Genomic DNA, 22,669 nt, shown 5'->3' on the forward strand with positions numbered 1-22,669 from the left:
TAAGGCTAGCTTGGCAGGACAGTGCCTTAAATGGCAAAACCAGTTAAAACATCTTTTCTTTATTAATACTTCTAATAAAACCCAGATTGCAGATTCTTCTTTGTGTCAGCAAGCACATTAACAGGAAAAAAAATTTCAGGCTCGTCATATGTCAAGCAAAGCTAGTGATGATGTGCCTAAAGATGGCAGCACAAAAACGGGGTCCATCCAGCATCAAGAAATAATCAATGCTCATTTTCAATTCAGACTGGAGAAAACAAATTAAAAAAATGAGATGCTTTGTTGTGTAAAAACTGGCAAATTAAATTCATTCACAGTTGGAAATAATAATTATAGGACATCAATCCTTGACAGATATGTTGATTTGCCAGCTCATAACAACAGGTGATTCAGGATTCAAAACTGATTGTAATAGTGGTATTTACTCTCAATGATTGGCTCAGACTATCTGTGTTATATGATTGTTACCTTTGTCTGTCCATCTGCGTGCCACATCTGGATTATGTTTTAAGTACAGGCCAATTAGTAGGCACTGTGGTGGGACATCCAAGTATGTTGAGCACATTTCTAGTGTAAATAGAATCTCCAGTTTCTGGTAAACATCAATTTCTTAAGGATTTTCACACTGAGGGCAATTTCGCCTCATATTTTTGTAATTGGGGATTTTCAGTTTTTAAGGGGGACAGAGTCCGTATAAGAATAAAATGACTAGACCAGAGATATTTTTACAGTTGTATGTCTAACTTTTAATAAATAATTATACTTCTGTATACTTCTTAATTAGTGGCCCTGTTCTTATTAATGCCCTACCGTTTTTTAAGAACATAACACTTAGAACTTACCAAGATTCTTCACCTTTTTTTAATTCGTAAGTGCAACATAGGAATTAAGCAGTGCTTTTCAATGTCTTTCTGCTTCAGATTCATGATTACACCAGAATGTTGCAACACTATGATGATCATGCTGTGACAGTGTATAAATCATAAGTATAAATTACTAAAGTCAAGGCAAACTTGTGGTGTTAAACATGATGCAATAGCTGAGAAGCAAATTCAGACACTTGCCAGTCCTGCTTCAACCATCTGCTAAGTAGGAAAATGTGCTGATATGTGCAGTGAATGAATTCAAAGGCAGAAAGACCCCGAGATGTACATGTGGTCATTATAAGAGTACATCAGATGAACAACTTGAGCTTTCATTACTGTGCTCTAATGAACTCCCCTCCCCCTTTGAAAAATATAATGTAGCATTTATATCAAGGAGTAAATGGTATATAACTTACTACATTTTATGCCCATTATTATCACAACATCATTGATCATGTATAGTGACAATGTATTACATATTATGAAGTTCAACTCTGTGTAATAGCAGAGATGTAGCTATCTTTTTCAAGACTATATTGTACCATTTACAACCTCTCCAAGCAAATTTGTTTAATGCTTTTAAAATGTAGCTAATCAAAGATGGTAACTGATGACCAAAATGCATAATGTCAGTAAGTACTTAATTTTTGTGTTTGGTCTAGAAATTGAGCACTTACAGGAGTTATTTAATGTGAATTAAGATTACAGGTTTTTTTCCTCTGTGTCACAGGAAAAAATCTGTGTGAGATTTGTTAACGGGGATTTCATTAAATTCAATTTCGCAGACATGTATGCATATGCTTGTCATAGAGAAGAGAGCCCCGTGCTTTGTCAGATAAGCTAAATGAAGCATCTTAGTTTATGCAAGTTTAGAAACAGAAATTTGTGAACACAAGATGTAGATATTAAACTGAAATAGAATTTACATAGGTACTTTTCCTGGCACCAGTAAGTTTGTCACTTTTTAAACTGTTACATCATTTGAATGTCCTTCTATTTCATCATTTAAAATGTAAACATAGTTCTTTTTTCTTCCTACATTCATAATTAACATGAGCACATTACTTATTTATTTAGATGTCATTGGTACACTGAGGCAGTGTGGAGATGTTTCCACGGTGATAGGGAAACAAAGTCAGCGTGAAATCACTAAGAGAGAAATTCAGCTGGTGGATCAGTCGGGAATGGTGGTGGCCTTGACCTTGTGGGGAAAAGATGTGAGTTGATTGGTCTGACATTATAGATCTGTCTCAAAAAAATTGTCGTTATTTTCCTGAAATTCCAGCTTTTGCTTGCAAAATATACAGGGCTTAATTGACATTTTAAATATCTTTGTTGGGTTGCTAGGAAGTTTAATGACATACTTTAATGTTTTACTGTACATTTATAATTCATCATGCATCTATAAAAAAAAAAAGTAATTTTTAATACGTTTTGTTTTCATTTGTGTATCCATACTTGTAGCGAAGCAGATGGATGAAACTAATTGTAGATACCAATGATTAATAAAAAATTTGTATGTTAATTCTTCAGTGATTTTTATGGCAGCTAACTGCTCAGCTGGTCATATTTCTCTGATAATAGGCTGGAAATTGAATCTGATTTTTTTCTGAATTCTATTAAAAAAAATTAATTTATAAAGGTCAGTTTTGTTGAAATAGCACATTGACTCTTATGTACCCTGTGCATAGGCCTTGCATGGTAGAGCTGGAATTCTGAGTATGATTCTTACATGATGTCACACACATTTCTGAAAACCATGGTGGTTAATATTCACCTGGCTGTAAGACAAATTGAGGTTTTGGGATGGCCTTGCATATCTAATCATGCATCATGGTAATTCAATAGTTTCTGGATTGATACCTTCCGGGGCTAAGGGGGCTCTGCATTCATTGATGCCTTCCAAGGCTGTGGGATGGCTCTGCATTCATAGATGCCTTCTAAGGCTGTGGGATAGCTCTGCATTCATTGATGCCTTCAAAGGCTATGGGATGGCTCTGCATTCATTGATGTCTTTTGTGTCTTTGGGATGGCTCTGCATTCATTGATGCCTTTTATGTCTGTGGGATGGCTCTGCATTCATTTATGCCTTTTATGTCTTTGGGATGGCTCTGCATTCATTGATGCCTTCTAAGGCCATGGGATGGCTCTGCATTCATTGATGCCTTCCAAGGCTAAGGGGGCTCTGCATTCATTGATGCCTTTTATGTCTGGGGGATGGCTCTGCATTCATTGATGCCTTACAAGGCTACGGGATGGCTCTGCATTCGTTGATGCCTTCCAAGGCTATGGGATGGCTCTGCATTCATTGATGCCTTCCAAGGCTATGGGATGGCTCTGCATTCATTGATGCCTTTTATGTCTGTGGGATGGCTCTGCATTCATTGATGCCTTATATGTCTGTGGGATGGCTCTGCATTCATTGATACCTTTTATGTCTGTTGGTTGGCTCTGCATTCACTGATGCCTTCTAAGGCTATGGGATGGCTCTGCATTCCATGATGTCTTCTAAGACTATGGGATGGCTCTGCATTCATTGATGCCTTTTATGTTTGTGGATGGCTCTGCATTCATTTATGCCTTCCAATGCTACAAGTTGGTCCAGCATTCATCATCATGCATCATGGTAATTCAAGGGTCACTGATTTGATGCCTGTGAAGGCTAGTCTTCAGCTTTTTTCAGTTGTGTCCTTGGGAAAAGCACTTAACATGCATTTTCTTTAAATCAAGAGTGGTCCCACTTTTAATGACCTCCCTGACCAGAGCCACCCACAGTAAACTGGCAAAATCAGATGGCACCAACAAGTTTGTTTTCAAAAGTACCCCCTCTAACTTAGCAAGCAAGCAGCCAGTGTTTTGGTGCAAAATCTCATACGTACTCCACAAATTGGCCTAATAGTGTGATTTACAGATAGTAATCTCACAGCTATTTTTTCATTTCTAAATTCAACACACTGACGTTTATTTGAACATGCCAGAAAAATTAACTTTAACCTGTACAAGAGGCAAATAATCTGATTATCCTTACTGGAGACTTGCCAGCCTTATGACGTGGCCACAAGTCTTAAGGATATGACCCTTTATAAAAAAATGGACAAAAGGAATGAAAGCAGAAGTTACAGAAATATAAAATCCATATACTGGCTTGTAGAGAAATATAAAATCCAGATACTGACTTGTACAGAAATGTATAATCCAGATGGTGGCTTGTACAGAAATATAAAATCCAGGTACTGGCTTGTAGAGAAATATAAAATCCGGATACTGGTTTGTAGAGAAATATAAAATCCGGATACTGGCTTGTCCATGTTTGTTTCAGATCCAGGTTTCATATTAGATTTGGTGGAGTTGTTCATGGAACCGGACTAACTTTACAGACGTACCTCTGATATTTTAAACTGCACATATTTTTGTGTGCAAAATATCTACATGATCCAGCTGTTGCAAATAGAATTTTCTAAAAATGGTATCCAACAAGATTCATGTTCAAGATGAAAGGGAAAATAATCTTATTAAAATTTTGAATAGTACAGAAGAATAAAAGAAATATTCAGATTCCTGAGGTGGGTGAAGTAGGTTGGGCAACAATTAAGTTTATTGGAAATCGTGTTGATTTGAGTATGTCCGCTGGTGGGAGCGATGACTGCCATCACCTTGTAATATTTAAAAACATTGAGGATTATGTCAAGTTGAGAGATAGAAAGAAGCCATTTAGTTTCATAGGGTTTGGAACAGGTTTGTGAACTTTACTTGAGGTAATTAAGGTCCAAGTGTACTTTACAACGTTTTAGTTGAGCTTAATGTTGACAGTCTCAGCTTTTGAATTTTTTAAATCCATGTTTTCCAAGTTGGCAATAGCAGTACATGATACTTTGTTCCACCTTACTGAAAACTGGTCTAACTTACAGGAAGAAAAACCAACTGCCTTTACTGAGAAGGTACTGTATTTTTCTTAGATGTTAGTTTCTCTGACTTTGATAATTACTGGCTATTATTACCACTGATAGTTACTGGCTATTATTACCACTGATAATTACTGGCTATTATTACCAATGATAATTACTGGCTATTATTACCACTGATAACTACTGTCTATTATTACCAGTGATAATTACTGTCTATTATTACCAGTGATAATTACTGGCTATTATTACCACTGATAACTACTGTCTATTATTACCACTGATAGTTACTGCCTATTATTAGCACTGATAATTACTGGCTATTATTAGCACTGATAATTACTGGCTATTATTAGCACTGATAATTACTGGCTATTATTAGCACTGATAACTACTGTCTATTATTACCAGTGATAATTACTGTCTATTATTACCACTGGTTATTATTACCACTGATAATTACTGGCTATTATTACCACTGATAATTAATGTCTATTATTACCACTGATAATTACTGGCTATTATTACCACTGATAATTATCATGATGTCAGAAGCTAACTGCTGATAAGCACAGTATTGTTCAGTGTGACATTTGGTTGTCAGATAATATAAATGGCATCTTTGCCCATGTGGCTTTTCTCTAACAGATTATGAAATATACATGAAAGGGTACCAGACTAAAACCAGTCATTTATGTGACTAGCTCACTTCATTTGTAAATGGGGGCCCCGAGTGGCCGAGTGGTCTAAAGCACTCTCCATTACGGATCACTGCCATCTCACCTCTGTCTGCGTAGGTTCGAGTCTTTGGATTCAGCCACTGTGGGTATGTGAGAAAGTTTGCCAGTAGCTTCTCGTGGGTCGGTGGTTCTTTCTGGAGTTTTCCCGGGTTCTTCTCCACCATTAATACTGGCCACCATGTATAGCCTATCATATGCTGAAAAATGGCGTTAAACCCTACAACAGCAACAACAACAATCATTTGTAAATACTGAGCATTTTGTACTTTTGTAAAAGAAGTACAAATTGCAGATAAAGGAATAAGTTGTTTCAAAAGATACGTCATCAGATATTCTCTATTTAGAAGGAAAAGTGAAAGCAATTTGACTTAATGAAAAGAGGGAGAGTCAATGTATTACTACTGGGGAATCCGATGTCTGAAAGATATAAATAAATATCATCCATAATACATTCAACTGTAGTGGGAAAATGGAATGGATGGAGAGCAATAGTTACAGCCAATGTTTGAGCCCTGATTTTATTGACAAGGTGGTTTTGCATCACATTGATTATTCTTGATAAATTGACGCAAGTTTTGTTTTTAAATGAAAATGTAAAATTTTAAAGACATTTTCATGCTTTATATGTAGCAACACCAGTCATTTTTCTCATATTGAAATAAGTGCAAACACTTGATTTCTTCATATAGATCTGTTTAACAGCATTCGAAAAAAGTTTAATTTTTTAAAACATCTCTATTAGAATAAAGTTATGCAACTTTTAAGTTTCAAAATATTTACAAATTACTGGAATTTGTGTCTTATATAAATGTATTCAGATTATGTGGCAGTCATGGAGCTGAAGTAAAATGTTCTTTCCATTAAAAAAAATGTTATAACTTTCTTTTTTGTTGAGATATTATTATGAAATTTGATATTCTGATTGCATTTTTCCTGCTTAATTCATTGCTCTCATTAAATCTCGTCTGATTTCTATGTTCATTTTGCGACTGTATACTGTCTAAACTGCACAAAAAGCGTTAATACGATATAAACTATAAAAAAAAATCATCTTGGCATTTTCTTCTGGCACACCAAACAACTTTATATAAAACAAGATCACAAAATGGCTGATATTTCTAAAATATATAACTTTTAGACAACTTTTCATAAGACAAGACCATGCAATAACATTTGACCAACATAGACACCATCCAGTCATAACAATGACCTTGCAGTGATCATCAAAAATGATGCTGATTTGGCTTCTGAAACTTGAAACCATAACAGTCATAATGGAAGCATTTGTTTTTCCAACCCAGCAATCAACTAAGCCGTAAATGATTACACTTAATTGGCAAATTTTATTTCCAGTTAACAGATCCTGTCCTACATTCTGCACTTGTCTTATGTTTCTACAGTCTGAGAAGTCTGTGCATTCAACACTTATCTTTGTACAGGCTAGGTTAGTACATTCTTCGTGTCTTGGTCAGTGCATTATGCACTTGTGTTTATACATGCCAAGACGTCTTGCACTCTTCACATCTTTATACAGGCTAGGTCAGTGCATTCTGCACTTGGATTTATACAGGCTAGGTCAGTGCATTCTGCACTTGGATTTATACAGGCTAGGTCAGTGTATTCTGCACTTGGATTTATACAGGCTAGGTCAGTGCATTCTGCACTTGGGTTTATACAGGCTAGGTCAGTGCATTCTGCACTTGGATTTATACAGGCTAGGTCAGTGCATTCTGCACTTGGATTTATACAGGCTAGGTCAGTGCATTCTGCACTTGGGTTTATACAGGCTAGGTCAGTGCATTCTGCACTTGGATTTATACAGGCTAGGTCAGTGCATTCTGCATTTGGATTTATACAGGCTAGGTCAGTGCATTCTGCACTTGGGTTTATACAGGCTAGGTCAGTGCATTCTGCACTTGGGTTTATACAGGCTAGGTCAGTGCATTCTGCACTTGGGTTTATACAGGCTAGGTCAGTGCATTCTGCACTTGGGTTTATACAGACTAGATCCGTGCTTTCTGCACTTGGGTTTATACAGGCTAGGTCAGTGCTTTCTGCACTTGGGTTTATACAGGCTAGGTCAGTGCTTTCTGCATTTGGGTTTATACAGGCTAGGTCAGTTCTTTCTGCACTTGGGTTTATACAGGCTAGGTCAGTGCTTTCTGCACTTGGGTTTATACAGGCTAGGTCAGTGCTTTCTGCACTTGGGTTTATACAGGCTAGATCAGTGCTTTCTGCACTTGGGTTTATACAGGCTAGGCCAGTGCTTTCTGCACTTGGGTTTATACAGGCTAGGTCAGTGCTTTCTGCGCTTGGGTTTATACAGGCTAGGTCAGTGCTTTCTGCACTTGGGTTTATACAGGCTAGGTCAGTGCTTTCTGCACTTGGGTTTATACAGGCTAGGCCAGTGCTTTCTGCACTTGGGTTTATACAGGCTAGGTCCTTTCTGCACTTGGGTTTATACAGGCTAGATCAGTGCTTTCTGCACTTGGGTTTATACAGGCTAGGTCAGTGCTTTCTGCACTTGGGTTTATACAGGCTAGGTCAGTGCTTTCTGCACTTGGGTTTATACAGGCTAGGTCAGTGCTTTCTGCACTTGGGTTTATACAGGCTAGATCAGTGCTTTCTGCACTTGGGTTTATACAGGCTAGGCCAGTGCTTTCTGCACTTGGGTTTATACAGGCTAGGTCAGTGCTTTCTGCACTTGGGTTTATACAGGCTAGGTCAGTGCTTTCTGCGCTTGGGTTTATACAGGCTAGGTCAGTGCTTTCTGCACTTGGGTTTATACAGGCTAGATCAGTGCTTTCTGCACTTGGGTTTATACAGGCTAGGCCAGTGCTTTCTGCACTTGGGTTTATACAGGCTAGGTCCTTTCTGCACTTGGGTTTATACAGGCTAGATCAGTGCTTTCTGCACTTGGGTTTATACAGGCTAGGTCAGTGCTTTCTGCACTTGGGTTTATACAGGCTAGGTCAGTGCTTTCTGCACTTGGGTTTATACAGGCTAGATCAGTGCTTTCTGCACTTGGGTTTATACAGGCTAGATCAGTGCTTTCTGCACTTGGGTTTATACAGGATAGGCCAGTGCTTTCTGCACTTGGGTTTATACAGGCTAGGTCAGTGCTTTCTGCACTTGGGTTTATACAGGCTAGATCAGTGCTTTCTGCACTTGGGTTTATACAGGCTAGGTCAGTGCTTTCTGCACTTGGGTTTATACAGGCTAGGTCAGTGCTTTCTGCACTTGGGTTTATACAGGCTAGATCAGTGCTTTCTGCACTTGGGTTTATACAGGCTAGGTCCTTTCTGCACTTGGGTTTATACAGGCTAGATCAGTGCTTTCTGCACTTGGGTTTATACAGGCTAGGTCAGCGCTTTCTGCACTTGGGTTTATACAGGCTAGGTCAGTGCTTTCTGCACTTGGGTTTATACAGGCTAGGTCAGTGCTTTCTGCACTTGGGTTTATACAGGCTAGGTCAGTGCTTTCTGCACTTGGGTTTATACAGGCTAGGTCAGTGCATTCTGCACTTGGGTTTATACAGGCTAGGCCAGTGCATTCTGCACTTGGGTTTATACAGGCTAGGTCAGTGCTTTCTGCACTTGGGTTTATACAGGCTAGGCCAGTGCTTTCTGCACTTGGGTTTATACAGGCTAGGTCAGTGCATTCTGCACTTGGGTTTATACAGGCTAGGCCAGTGCTTCTGCCCATGTGTATAGGCAGAGTTTGTGCTTTCTACTCTGTATACAAGCCAAGTTTGTGCATTCTGCTCTGTATACAGGCCAAGTTTGTACTTTCTACTCTGTATACAGGCCAAGTTTGTGCATTCTACTCTGTATACAGGCCAAGTTTGTGCTTTCTACTCTGTATACAGGCCAAGTTTGTGCTTTCTACTCTGTATACAGGCCAAGTTTGTGCATTCTACTCTGTATACAGGCCAAGTTTGTGCATTCTACTCTGTATACAGGCCAAGTTTGTGCATTCTATTCTGTATACGGGCCAAGTTTGTTCTTTCTACTCTGTATACAGGCCAAGTTTGTGCATTCTACTCCATATACAGGCCAAGTTTGTGCATTTTACTCTGTATACAGGCCAAGTTTGTGCATTCTATTCTGTATACAGGCCAAGTTTGTGCTTTCTACTCTGTATACAGGCCAAGTTTATGCAGTCCAAGTGTGCATTCTATTCTGTATACAAGCCATGTTTGTGCATTCTGCTCTGTATACAGGCCACGTTTGTACTTTCTACTCTGTATACAGGCCAAGTTTGTGCATTCTACTCTGTATACAGTCCAAGTTTGTGCATTCTACTCTGTGTACAGGCTAAGTTTGTGCTTTCTACTCTGTATACAGGCCAAGTTTGTTCTTTCTACTCTGTATACAGGCCAAGTTTGTGCATTCTACACCTTTATTTATACATGTATGTACATTCTATAGTTGTCTTTATACAGGCTGAGAGTTTTGATGGAAGTGGAAATCCTGTCTTGGCAGTTAAGGGAGCTAGAGTATCTGATTGGGGAGGTAAGTGACCTTTAAGTGTATCTGATTGGGGAGGTAAGTGACCTTTAAGAACTTCATTTAATTCCCTTCATTATATATTTCTGCATAGAATTTATTACGTGCTGCAATGCAGCTGTAAAACTTAAACTGATGTAACTCGTGGAAAATAGTGTAGGCAATCTACATCTCTTTCAAGCCACTTGATTTTTTATATCTATTTAAGTAACCATGTTAACAATTGCTCGTCAAAATAGTAAATGATATCTAGAGCATAAGTTTAATCTTGTTGCATAAAACACGTTTTTTCAATTGATTACATATGAACTTTTCAAGCTTATCATTTAGAATAAACAAATCTTGAAAAAAATCCTAGGGAATGTATAGTTTAAAAATTGCTTTATAGTTTGGGAGCATAGTAGTGGGTAGGACTGAAATGGTTAGTAATTCTTTATTTGTACATTAACCAAACTTTTACCACTTAATTGCATTTGGAAACATCACATGTGCAGTGTGTTAACTGACCAGAATTAGAACATACGTTTTAATAAAATCTAGTGAAGCTTGAGTATTGCACCTCCTGATGCATATTTCCTGTTTGCTTTTGCATGAGCTCTTCATCTCTTCATGTACATTCCAGCCATAGCAATGATACAAATATTGAGAAAATGAAAAAATAAGGGGATGAATACAAAACTGCATTTGTGTTTTGTACTGAGTTAGGGGAAATAACTCTTGATATGGCTTATGAATCTTTCTTAGCCTGACAGCATCGACATATCCCTTGACCTTTTAAAACTTGTATTTTTTGCCACCTCCGAACAAAATAAGCATGCAGTTTTGAGTTTGTATCATATATCTTAGAAAAGTAGACATATAGAATACTAGGCTGTATCTGAGGAATGCAGTTTACATTGTTTTAATTCATGTATAGTACCGGCTGTATTGAAGGAATGCAGATTACATTGTTTTAATTCATGTATAGTACTGGGCTGTATTGAAGGAATGCAGATTAGTGTTTTAATTGATGTATAGTATACGACTGTATTGAAGGCATGCAGATTATGTTGTTTTTATTCATGTATAGTACCAGGCTGTATTGAAGGCATGCATATTAGTGTTTTAATTGATGTATAGTACCCGGCTGTATTGAAGGCATGCATATTACATTGTTTTTATTGATGTATAGTACCAGGCCATATTGAAGGCATGCAGATTAGTGTTTTAATTCATGTATAGTACCAGGCCGTATTGAAGGCATGCAGATTACATTGTTTTTATTGATGTATAGTTCCGGGCTGTATTGAAGGCATGCAGATTACATTATTTTAATTCATGTATAGTACCAGGCTGTATTGAAGGCAAGCAGATTACATTGTTTTAATTCATGTAAAGTCACTTTGCTGCCACAACTTGATTCCATCTTATTGCCCATTTTGTCTTATAGTTTAATGCAGTGACTCACACAGTTTTCTTGGTGCAAGTAGTCCCCAAGTTTTTATAGACTACAATAAGACATAGCATATTATGGTATGTCCATCCGTCTGTCCAGCTGTTATAGTAATTGTCCACCATCTGAAGTTCCAGACTCTGTGTATTGATTGAAGGAAGGTTCATAGTTGAAAGTCAGAGGTGAAAGTTATTACAACTGATGAAGAAAAATGGTTTAGTCACAAAAATTACAGTTATTGACCATGTACCTTTAGCATTCACATTATTAAAACAGAAGGCTGTTGATTTTAGAGTTGAAAGGTCAGAGATTGAAAGAAGAAAATTGGTTTTACATAAGTTCTAGATCATATACATCAACCAAACCATGTGCAGGGCTTACACTTAATGCATGGAAGAAGCCTAATGACCAGGTCATTGTGACCCAAAGAAAATGTGTTTTTATGAAAATTTTCTTCTAGTGTAAGTTCCTTTACCGAACTATTTGGATGACTATCAATGAGAATAATAAAGAAATGTATAGATCCTTTGGTCTGGTCAGAGGTCATGGTAAGCTGAATAAGAAAATGATGGTAAGTAATCATACCGTACTAATGCCTGCATGGAGAACAATAGAATACAGGGAAGATGTACATTGTGACTTTCAGGGTACTCTGGTTTGACCACAGGCTCATCTCTATCATGGGGTAGCGGTGGGATTATTGGGAGGTGAAATAATGAAATTGCTAAATACTCCTCTAAGTTTCATTAGCAACGCACAGCTGGTTTAAAAATTACTATTTTTATAAAGTTGTAGCTGTCTACTTTTACAGCACATTTTTGGTTCATTGTAGCGCTGAGCCATTCTTGCCTAACAAAAGAAAATAACCATGTTGAAACCTTTTTTTTTCAATCATTTCAAGAAAGTTCTTTTGGTTTACTTAGATTGGAAAATATTTCCATACTTTAATATTAATTTAAGTTGAACCTAGTTAGGCATCATTTTTATTGTCACTTATCTTTAAATCAGAACTGTTTTTGTGAAAGACTTATTTGTTTAACCAAAAAGTTAGTAGGGGCATACAGTATTATTCTTTCAGTCATCCTGTACATCGGTCCATTCCTCAGATAAAGTTTAGCACATAGGTCAGTTTTTATGTTGTTGGTGGGCCATTTGTGTTCCATGAACATTTCCATTTTCTTTCTTTTTGTCACACAGCTATGTAATAGTAGTTAGATTTGTACTAAAATTCTTTGTTGTTTTGGCTGGCAGGTCGCTCCTTATCCGTTCTGGCTAGCAGTCAATTGATCATTAATCCAGACATCCGAGAAGCCCATCTGCTTCGTGGTTGGTATGATATGGAGGGTAGTAACATGGACTTCGCTGGATTCAAATCAGAGATGGGATCTGGTGCATCAGGTGAGACAGTACAGTTTAATTTCCATGTTTTCATATTACTTTCTTAGACCTTAACCCTTTGGAGTGATTTTTTATATAGCTAATTTGGCTGTAAGGCCAAGTGACCTTTATGGTATGGCCCATTGTCTATTGCATGTTGCACGTTGTTCATCACCTATCCTTCAGCAATAGCTTGTTACCACTCTGAAGTCCTTATTTATAGTCTGATTTCAGTGCGGCATGGAATATACAGGGTTCCCACTCTACCTAGAAATCTGGATAAAAAAGTCAGGAAGTGTACTTGAATTTTGCACATATTGATGGCTTGACGACGGACACAAATATGTAGTTGAGACGTAATGGAACAGATCATGAGTTAGATTTATTAAGTTCCGACCATAATATTTAGAGGTGTCAGCATGGATCATTTGTGTGCCAGCCATAAACATTTTTGTTTAGTCAATCCACACACTCAATTGATTAGATTAATCTGGTTGACTGGTTAGCTTGCAGACAGCTCCATATTGGTATCTTTTCTTACTTAGAGGGTATGAAGACCAGTTTCACATCACAAGTCAACATGTCTGCAGTATATTATCTCGAAGAGTTTATGAGATAAATTACACAGCTTATTGTCACCAGTTTTTTTTTTTCAATGTCTGAAATTATCAAAAATATATTGGGATAAAGCTTTTGTTATTTGGTGGTTAGTAACAGGAACAGCGTTAAACATTATTTTAAATAGTAAAATTGACTGCAGCTCACCTTATCGGTGAATTTTACTACCATGCCTTGCTATAAATCTACCATCTTATTGGTCAGCCAAAAATGATATACTGTGGCAAATCTAATTTTTGTGGACCAATGAGATTGCAGTATTCCATTCAGCATGTTTCATTTGTGTATTTAGTGTGATCATGGCCAAGTCCAGTGGTAATTTTGGAAAACTGTCTGCCATTCCTTATAGATAGAATAGTAAGTAAAATTTGGTGTAAGTCTAAAATGTTGAGTCTCTGAGCCGAAAATTGGTGCTAAATTATTATGTGTGACAAGTTGCTTGAAATATCGGTGTTGATTCTTAAGTAAGTTCATCCCTTGTATTATAATATTAGGTAAATTTTAAGAAATGATACGAGCCTCTGTGAGCATCAGTACAGGTTTGGGGACTGGTTTCTTGGGTTACAAGTAGAGATAAGTGGATTTTACAGAAAATTCAATCCTGTTTTTGTACAGTAGTTTATAGTTTTGAAGATATTTTTGTCAACATTTAAATCAACCCTTTTGTAATAAAGTCTGTAAGTGATTAATTTTTAACAAAATTGTCTTGAGGAGTTTAGGTTGCTTGAAAAGTGTTGTTATGTTTTGATTTTATGGACATGGATTATTTCGGTGTTTAAGCTTTTTCCCCTTTAAGGTAAGAGTCTGATACTTTGCATTTGTTGTTTTGTATTTAAGCTGTGATAGAAAAGTTTACTTTGTATATCATGCATATAGATTTCAAGCGGTACATGTACAAAATCCTTGTATATGGTTTTGACTTTGCTGACACTAATAACATTTGTTTTCCATAATTAAATGCTATGTCCGTCAGTAGATATTCAACTTGAGACATTGCTATCTTGATTTACAACTGATCATTCTAATTTATTTAGAATTAAAAGTTCGAAAGGAAAACAAAGCTTATTTCAGTTTGTCATTATATTATTGTTTCCTCATACAACCATAATGCTGTTTAGCAAAGTAAAGTTTACATTTTTATTCTGTAAATTGAAATGGCTTACCCTGCATATTTATTTGAATTTTCATTGACTTGTTTATTGTGATACATTCTTTGGTTTATTACATGGTCACATGATTAATGTATTAATAGAGAATCTTGAAATAGATGTATCCTTTACTTGAAAAATGTATAATTTCTAAGCTAAAATGTTTTTTTAATTCCATTTAGTAATGGTAATGTGAATCTTGAAAAAAATGAATTTCACCCAGGGAAAAAAAAACATGGAAATTTTTCTTTTAAAAAGGTTTGGGAATCATGTTTTGTCTTTGCTACAGATAACTAGCACAATTACCAAATACTTATTTAAAGGTCACTTACATGAAAGCAAACTACAACTTCATTATTACTGGAATTATTTTCAAAGCATTATTTTTGAGAGCTCTTTATCATATTTTTGAGATGTTGAAGTTTAGTGCAGTGGTGCCTATGATTCAGAACCAAGGGATTTTCATTCAGTATAAGTTAAAATCTTTTAAAGTGCATGTGGTGACAACGTGATTTAAACTTAAAGTCATTATTAATGGGAGTGATTAACGCAACTATATTTTTGTTGTTTTAGTCCCACATTTCAATGAGTTTGGTAACTTTTCAGAAAATGTAATTGTGACTTTTGACAATTTTACTACAATAATGCATAAACTTACGACAGTACACTAGAGCAAAAATGTGAGAAGTTACTGTTAATATACTTACGACAGTACACTAGAGCAAAAATGTGAGAAGTTACTGTTAATATACTTACGACAGTACACTAGAGCAAAAATGTGAGAAGTTACTGTTAATAAACTTACGACAGTACACTAGAGCAAAAATGTGAGAAGTTACTGTTAATATACTTATGACGGTACACTAGAGCAAAAATGTGAGAAGTTACTGTTAATAAACTTACGACAGTACACTAGAGCAAAAATGTGAGAAGTTACTGTTAATATACTTACGACAGTACACTAGAGCAAAAATGTGAGAAGTTACTGTTAATAAACTTACGACAGTACACTAGAGCAAAAATGTGAGAAGTTACTGTTAATATACTTATGACGGTACACTAGAGCAAAAATGTGAGAAGTTACTGTTAATATACTTACAACACTGTGCTGATGCTCAGTGCTTGTCATTGCCCAATAAAATTATGTATATTTTAAATGTGTAGAAATGATAAGGAACAGAGGAAAATTAAAATATTTTTTATTCTTCAAACAAATTCTATTAATTTTTTTAATAATTCATGTGTTTGTGGGTTTTGCATAGATTCTGTACATTTTATACTTTAGTCGTCCTTGTTAACAAGGGTTTTGGAAATTTCTTACAAATTGTCAAGAATGGCTAAGTCTGTACTTTTTGTGCAGTATTTGATGCACAAATAATCAAATATGCAAGGAATATTAAAATTTGGTGATGTCAAAATTCACCCATTAAAGCAAGCAGGGCATGAGGCTGATGTTTACAGCAAGCTAACCTCTTCCCTGTTACTGCAAGCAAAACCATAGGGCTGACTTTACAGCAAACAAGACATAAGGCTTACTTTTACGGCAAACAAGACTTGGGGCTAAATGTTCCAGCAAGCAAGACATAGTGCTAACTGTTCCAGCAAGCAAGACATAGGCTAAATGTTCCAGCAAGCAAGACGTAGGGCTAAATGTTCCAGCAAGCAAGACATAGTGCTAACTGTTCCAGCAAGCAAGACATAGGCTAAATGTTCCAGCAAGCAATACATAGAGCTAAATGTTCCAGCAAGCAAGACATAGGGCTAAATGTTCCAGCAAGCAGGACATAGGGCTGACTGTTAATGCCAGCAAGACATAGGGCTAAATGTTCCAGCAAGCAAGACATAGGGCTGACTGTTAATGCCAGCAAGACATAGGGCTAAATGTTCCAGCAAGCAAGACATAGGGCTAAATGTTCCAGCAAGCAGGACATAGGGCTGACTGTTAATGCCAGCAAGACATAGGGCTAAATGTTCCAGCAAGCAGGACATAGGGCTGACTGTTAATGCCAGCAAGACATAGGGCTAAATGTTCCAGCAAGCAGGACATAGGGCTGACTGTTAATGCCAGCAAGACATAGGGCTAAATGTTCCAGCAAGCAAGACATAGGGCTGACTGTTAATGCCAGCAAGACATAGGGCTAAATGTTCCAGCAAGCAAGACATAGGGCTAAATGTTCCAGCAAGCAGGACATAGGGCTGACTGTTAATGCCAGCAAGACATAGGGCTAAATGTTCCAGCAAGCAGGACATAGGGCTGACTGTTAATGCCAGCAAGACATAGGGCTAAATGTTCCAGCAAGCAAGACATAGGGCTAAATGTTCCAGCAAGCAAGACATAGGGCTGACTGTTAATGCCAGCAAGACATAGGGTTAAATGTTCCAGCAAGCAAGACATAGGGCTGACTGTTAATGCCAGCAAGACATAGGGCTAAATGTTCCAGCAAGCAAGACATAGGGCTGACTGTTAATGCCAGCTAGACATAGGACTAAATGTTCTGGTAAGCAAGACATAGTGTTAACCATTGCTGCCGTCAAGACATAGTGATAACTGTTACTGCCAGCAACTTCCTCTATGCTACAGCAAGCAAGACATGGGTCTACTTGTTAAAGCAAGCAGGAAATTACTTATTCTCTGTTATACCAAGCAATGCATAGGACAAACTGTTAAAGCATGCAAGCAAGACATAGGGCTAACAATCAGCCCAGCTGATATATCAAGCAGAACATAGGGCTAACAATCAGCCCAGCTGATACATCAAGGAAAACATAGGGCTAACAGTCAGCCCAGCTGATTCATCAAGCAAGACATAGGGCTAACCATCAGCTACACCAAGCAAGACATAGGGCTAACAATCAGCTACACCAAGCAAGACATAGGGCTAACAATCAGCCCAGCTGATACATCAAGCAAGACATAGGGCTGACTGTTCATGCCAGCAAGACATAGGGCTAACAGTCAGCCCAGCTGATACATCAAGCAAGACATAGAGCTAACAATTAGCCCAGCTGATACATCAAGCAGAACATAGGGCTAACAGTCAGCCCAGCTGATACATCAAGCAGAACATAGGGCTGATTTCTTGGGCATCATCTGTTATCAAGATTTTTGTAGACCTTTTATGACTGAGATTTTCATTGTCTGTATGCTTGCAGAATGGAGACAGGTCCATTTTCTTAGTTACATTCTAGTCCTAATGTTAATTTTCTCTCTTTTCAAAATGAGGAGGTGGAACCAACTGGAAGTTCTTCAGTCAAGTGAAGTCTGAAAATCTGGGTCAGGGAGACAAAGCTGATTACTTTACAAGCAAGGGAACGGTCATCTTCTTGCGGAAAGAAAACTGCATGTACCAGGTAATATATGTGGCATGGTAATTGGTTCATGTAGAAACTTTTGGATACTTTGACTTCCCAGTGTTTATGTCGTATGGCTTAGGGGTTTAGCTGACACCTACTAAAAACAAAGCAATCCCAGATAGGTCACAATGAGAAAAGGTCATTGACTATTTTGGACAGTTTATCTTGGTTACATTCATAGAGAACTAGGCATAGCTGTCACTTTTTTCACAAGAATAATGTTGACATTCAGCAATATTATAATGCTTTGTTCTGCTTGTGAAATTGACATACTTGTACATTACAATCCAGTTTGCAGGTCAGATCTAGTGTTCCTTTGAATTGCTTTTCAAGAATGTAGCCACAGATATATGAAATACATGTGACAACATGTTTCATAAGTAAATCTTTCCACACATTAAATTTAGGTGACATCACATGTTCAAAATACGTACCACATGCAATTAGGGCTTCACAATTGAATAGTCTAATGCCCAAGACTAGCCTTTGTGTCTAAGTCTATACACCAAATAGTACAGGGAAGACGCCTCGTAGCACAGGTTACACACCATATAACACATGGTACAGAATAGACAGCACAAAACACGGGTAAGACATTAGATAGAACAGGTAAGACATTAAATGGTACAGAAATAGACACCACAAAACACAGGTAAGACATTAGATAAAACCGGTAATACATTAAATGGTACAGAATAGACACCACAAAACACAGGTAAGACATTAGATAGAACTAGTAAGACATTAAATGGTACAGAATAGATGCCACAAAGCACGAGTAAGACATTAGATAGTACATGTAAGACATTAAATGGTACAGAAATAGATGCCACAAAACATGGTTAAGACCACAGATACAACAGGTAAGACACCACATAGCACAGACAAGATGCCAGACAAGTTACTCATGTTAATATTATGTTCTAATACATGTCTTGTCAAATAAACTTATAAGAGACAAGGTTTGTAGCTAGACAAATTGCAGTTGAACACATAGCCCTTGATTTCTTAGTGGTATTCACATTTATGGTGAAACATTTCGCTAATCTAGGCGTCATAAGTTTCCTTTTCAGCAAGCTATTACATTATTATGAGTTAGATATGGGAGAAGTTTAGACACAGAATTTTAAAATGTAAGCTTTCTCCAGATCATCATTACTTTTAAGACTGTGCAGCTTTATTAAAAGATTGTCACACCAAAGTAATGGTGCCAGCATATATTTGTATAAGTGTGTAATTATTTTTCCACATGACAAAAGACATTAACCTGAATTTGAATGAAGAATTCATACTATCTCAGATTCCACCAAGTTTATTACTAAATGATCCATTTTGGTGAAACCTCCATTCTGGAGAGCTACATTCAGGTGCCAAATACCTGAAAAGACTTGGTTATTTGCAGACATTGCATAATATGTTCAGTTTCTTCAGATGATGAGTATAATTGCAAACTTTGTACAAGATTGGTTGCAGACAGTTAGGTATATGCTTCTGTTTTGCCAAAGACTAAATGAATGAGTGAAATAATAGACTCAATGACTTTTATCATTCTCTGCTTCACATCCTGTAGGATAAGAGAGTGAACAACTTTGATTTTATGGATGACCTGAAATGGCAAAAATTCATGTGTATAGAGGCAGGATGAGAATTTGCTGTACAGAAGAACCAATTCACTTAAACATGTATGACATGTTTCTTGATTAGATCAAGTCAATTGACTCATTTCATTTCTGACTATCATACCTACTATTTATAACAGACTTCCAGTGATGCAAGGAAGAGTTAACATAATAATTCATTTAAAAAGTGCTTGTCAAATTTGTCTGTTTTTCTCCTACAATTTAAAGGGTATTTTTCTACCCTTTACCCATGTACTTGCTTACTTACATACATACATACATACACTCACACACACACATACATACATACATATATACATACTTTACTTATGTGTTCATGTCCTTATATATTTTATAACTATTTAATGTATATAATGATTTCTTGTTTAACTTGCATTACTAGTTTATAACAATTACATTTCAGATCAAATACACAGTATGCTACACATATTAATTAGATGTTGTGCCACATACATCAGTTGTTGGATGTTCTTTTTTAAAAAAAATGCCTTGTTTTGAAGACAATCCGCATTTTTGCAGTTCACATGCTTTCCATACTGGAAATCATACTGATGAAATTGATGCAGGAAATATAATTTTAATGCAGAGGTCTGAAATGACCATCATTTTAATTTTTTTAAATATAATTAAATATTTACTATGTTGTGTATTTATTATTGTCACTTTACTGTTATGTAATAATGAAAGTAAATGAATATTTTCTCTTTTAAGTCAGTCATGCTTACTTATTACATTGTATTCTTGGAACAGTTGTACTATATCCACATAGACTACATAAAGTTCACACTATTTTGTGTTTCATTTCTTGGGATGCTTATAAGTAACTGCTGTATTCTATTTTCATTTGAAAATGTCGAGTTTAGTGCTCTGTGGCTGCTAAATCTTGAAAATATAATTTGTACAAACCTCAGAGGAGAAAAACTGAATGCATATATTATACCATTTTAAAACCTTGACTTCATTGCAGGCCTGTCCAACAGAGACATGTAACAAAAAAGTTATTGACCAGGGCAACGGGATGTTCAGGTGTGAGAAATGCAATAGAGAGTTTCCTGATTTCAAGTGGAGGATGATTCTTTCAGTAAGCTAAGATTATAAAATTACAGAGGATGTATGTCAAAGACAGGAGTACTGAAAAAGTTGTCAGTGGTACTTATTCTTTGTCCTAAATTTGGAATTAGCATATGGTGTTAACATGTCCATCCATTTGTTTGTCTGCCTAGTTTTGTATTTAAGTCACTGCAGTGGGCATTCATGTTAATGAATGTAAAATAAACCGTGCACATTACATGTGACTAATTTAGGCAGAAGTCACAGTGGCAACATGATTAGCATCCTGAACTTGCAAATGAAAGGATGTGGGTTATAATCTAACACTCATATTGACCCAGTTTAGCTACCATGCTGTGTCCTTGGTCAAGGAATTTGACTCCGATTACTTCAGCACTAAATAACCTACTTATGTTGACGTATCATAAATCACCAAATTGAACCAAAACTAATTGATTGCTTATTCTTAATACACTAGCTAGCTAGCTTGCTTTGTGGCACCATTTTGATTCCTGCTCGGGACAAATTTTAACTTGCTAACATGTTTGATTATACAGATATCACTGTATGCAAATTTCTTTCATATTATGACGTATACACACATACAATGTTCAATCCAGGGATAATTACAATCCTTTCTGTAGATATGTTGGTCAATTTTTAATTACATATTTCATGTATATGTATTTGAATTTCTATATTTAAAAATTCATAGAGTTTGTGCATTTAGCTGAATGATCAAGACGTTTCATTTGACCTTGTTCTGTCATTTTGGGGGGATGAACACATGGACAAGTGGATTAGAGTTCTGGAGCTTGAGAACTAGACGAGGGTGCCTTTATTCACAGCATGGGTTAGATTAGAGCTTGCAACATACATATATATATATATATATATATATATATATATATATATATATATATATATATATATATATATGTGTGTGTGTGTGTGTGTATTTAGACTGAATCGTTATTAAGCAGAAGATGCTTAATTGTGCAATGATCATTGAAAGATTTGGGTTAAATATTTGGTTAAAATTTACTGTTGCTTCTTTTTCTTAAACTACTTGATTGTTTTTTGTTTGTTTTTTTATTATTAAGCCAAGACAACTCATTTTACAACATACTATTCAGACCTTGGTGCCATGGTCTAGTGGTTTTACAGCATTACTTTGATTGTGGATTTGACTTGCAGGCACTAGTGTTTTGTATATTTGGACTTTTTAAATTTTGTTACCATTATTTTTTATTTTACATACAATTTAACAGCTTGTAACTTCTTTACCTTTTGAATATTATAATAATACATGTTTACATTTATTGGAAGACTTTTTCAGACCCCTCTCATAAAAAACTAAATATATATATTGCACTTTTCAGGTTAAGAAATGTAGTTATATAATTTAGATGTTGCAGCAAGTTCAAATTTAAAAAGGAAAATGGCAGCATGTTAATTTATTGCATTGCAGAATTTGCAACTTGTACTGGTCTTGAGAAAAGTAGATTTTACAAAACGTGTCATTTTTATCTTCAGGTCAATCTAGCTGATTTCTCAGACAATCAATGGGTTACTTGTTTCCAAGAGTCTGCTGAAACACTCCTGGGAAAAACAGCTGCTGAACTGGGGCACCTCAGGGAGTCTGTAAGTAAAATTGTGTCAGCCATAGAGCAAGGTATTGCTAAGCAAACATCATGTTAATTGTCTGCAATATGCATCAAGATTATGTCATTACTTGCATCCTTATTTTTAGCTCTGCTTGTCATAGACCAGTACATGTTAGCTTATGGAATGGCCTGTTTGTTTGTCATCCATCTGTCTGTTAGTGCAAGTTTGCTATCACTGCTCTCCTATATTTCTTCTAGGATTGCCATGAAACTTCACAAACATATTCACGCCAAGATCTTGAATGAAAATATTGCTGCTGGTACATCCAATATGGCATCCACAGAAATCTATATTATTGGTACTCTCTTGAATAGATGGTCAAACCAACATGGTGCTTTCATTAAAAGACTTCTTATGATGTCTGGT

At 36.4% G+C, this 22,669-nt stretch overlaps 1 protein-coding gene across 3 annotated transcripts in view; it reads left to right on the top strand.

Annotated features, from left to right (window-relative positions):
* LOC149779772 (replication protein A 70 kDa DNA-binding subunit-like) overlaps positions 1 to 22,669 on the top strand; it is a 70,885-nt gene that overhangs the window by 37,804 nt on the left and 10,412 nt on the right. For 2 of the 3 annotated variants that reach the window (XM_089940630.1, XM_089940632.1), the window contains exons 11-16: positions 1,944 to 2,083; positions 9,953 to 10,022; positions 12,700 to 12,846; positions 17,815 to 17,942; positions 20,553 to 20,666; positions 22,172 to 22,279. In XM_089940630.1, coding sequence (XP_089796756.1) covers positions 1,944 to 2,083; positions 9,953 to 10,022; positions 12,700 to 12,846; positions 17,815 to 17,942; positions 20,553 to 20,666; positions 22,172 to 22,279 — 707 coding nt within the window. The remainder of the gene's footprint in view (positions 1 to 1,943; positions 2,084 to 9,952; positions 10,023 to 12,699; positions 12,847 to 17,814; positions 17,943 to 20,552; positions 20,667 to 22,171; positions 22,280 to 22,669) is intronic. The other variant, XM_089940631.1, reaches the window with a different exon arrangement.

This window comes from Sinohyriopsis cumingii, chromosome 17, assembly GCF_028554795.1.
Source record: "Sinohyriopsis cumingii isolate HCF-2022 chromosome 17, ASM2855479v2, whole genome shotgun sequence".
Lineage (NCBI taxonomy): Eukaryota > Metazoa > Mollusca > Bivalvia > Unionida > Unionidae > Sinohyriopsis > Sinohyriopsis cumingii.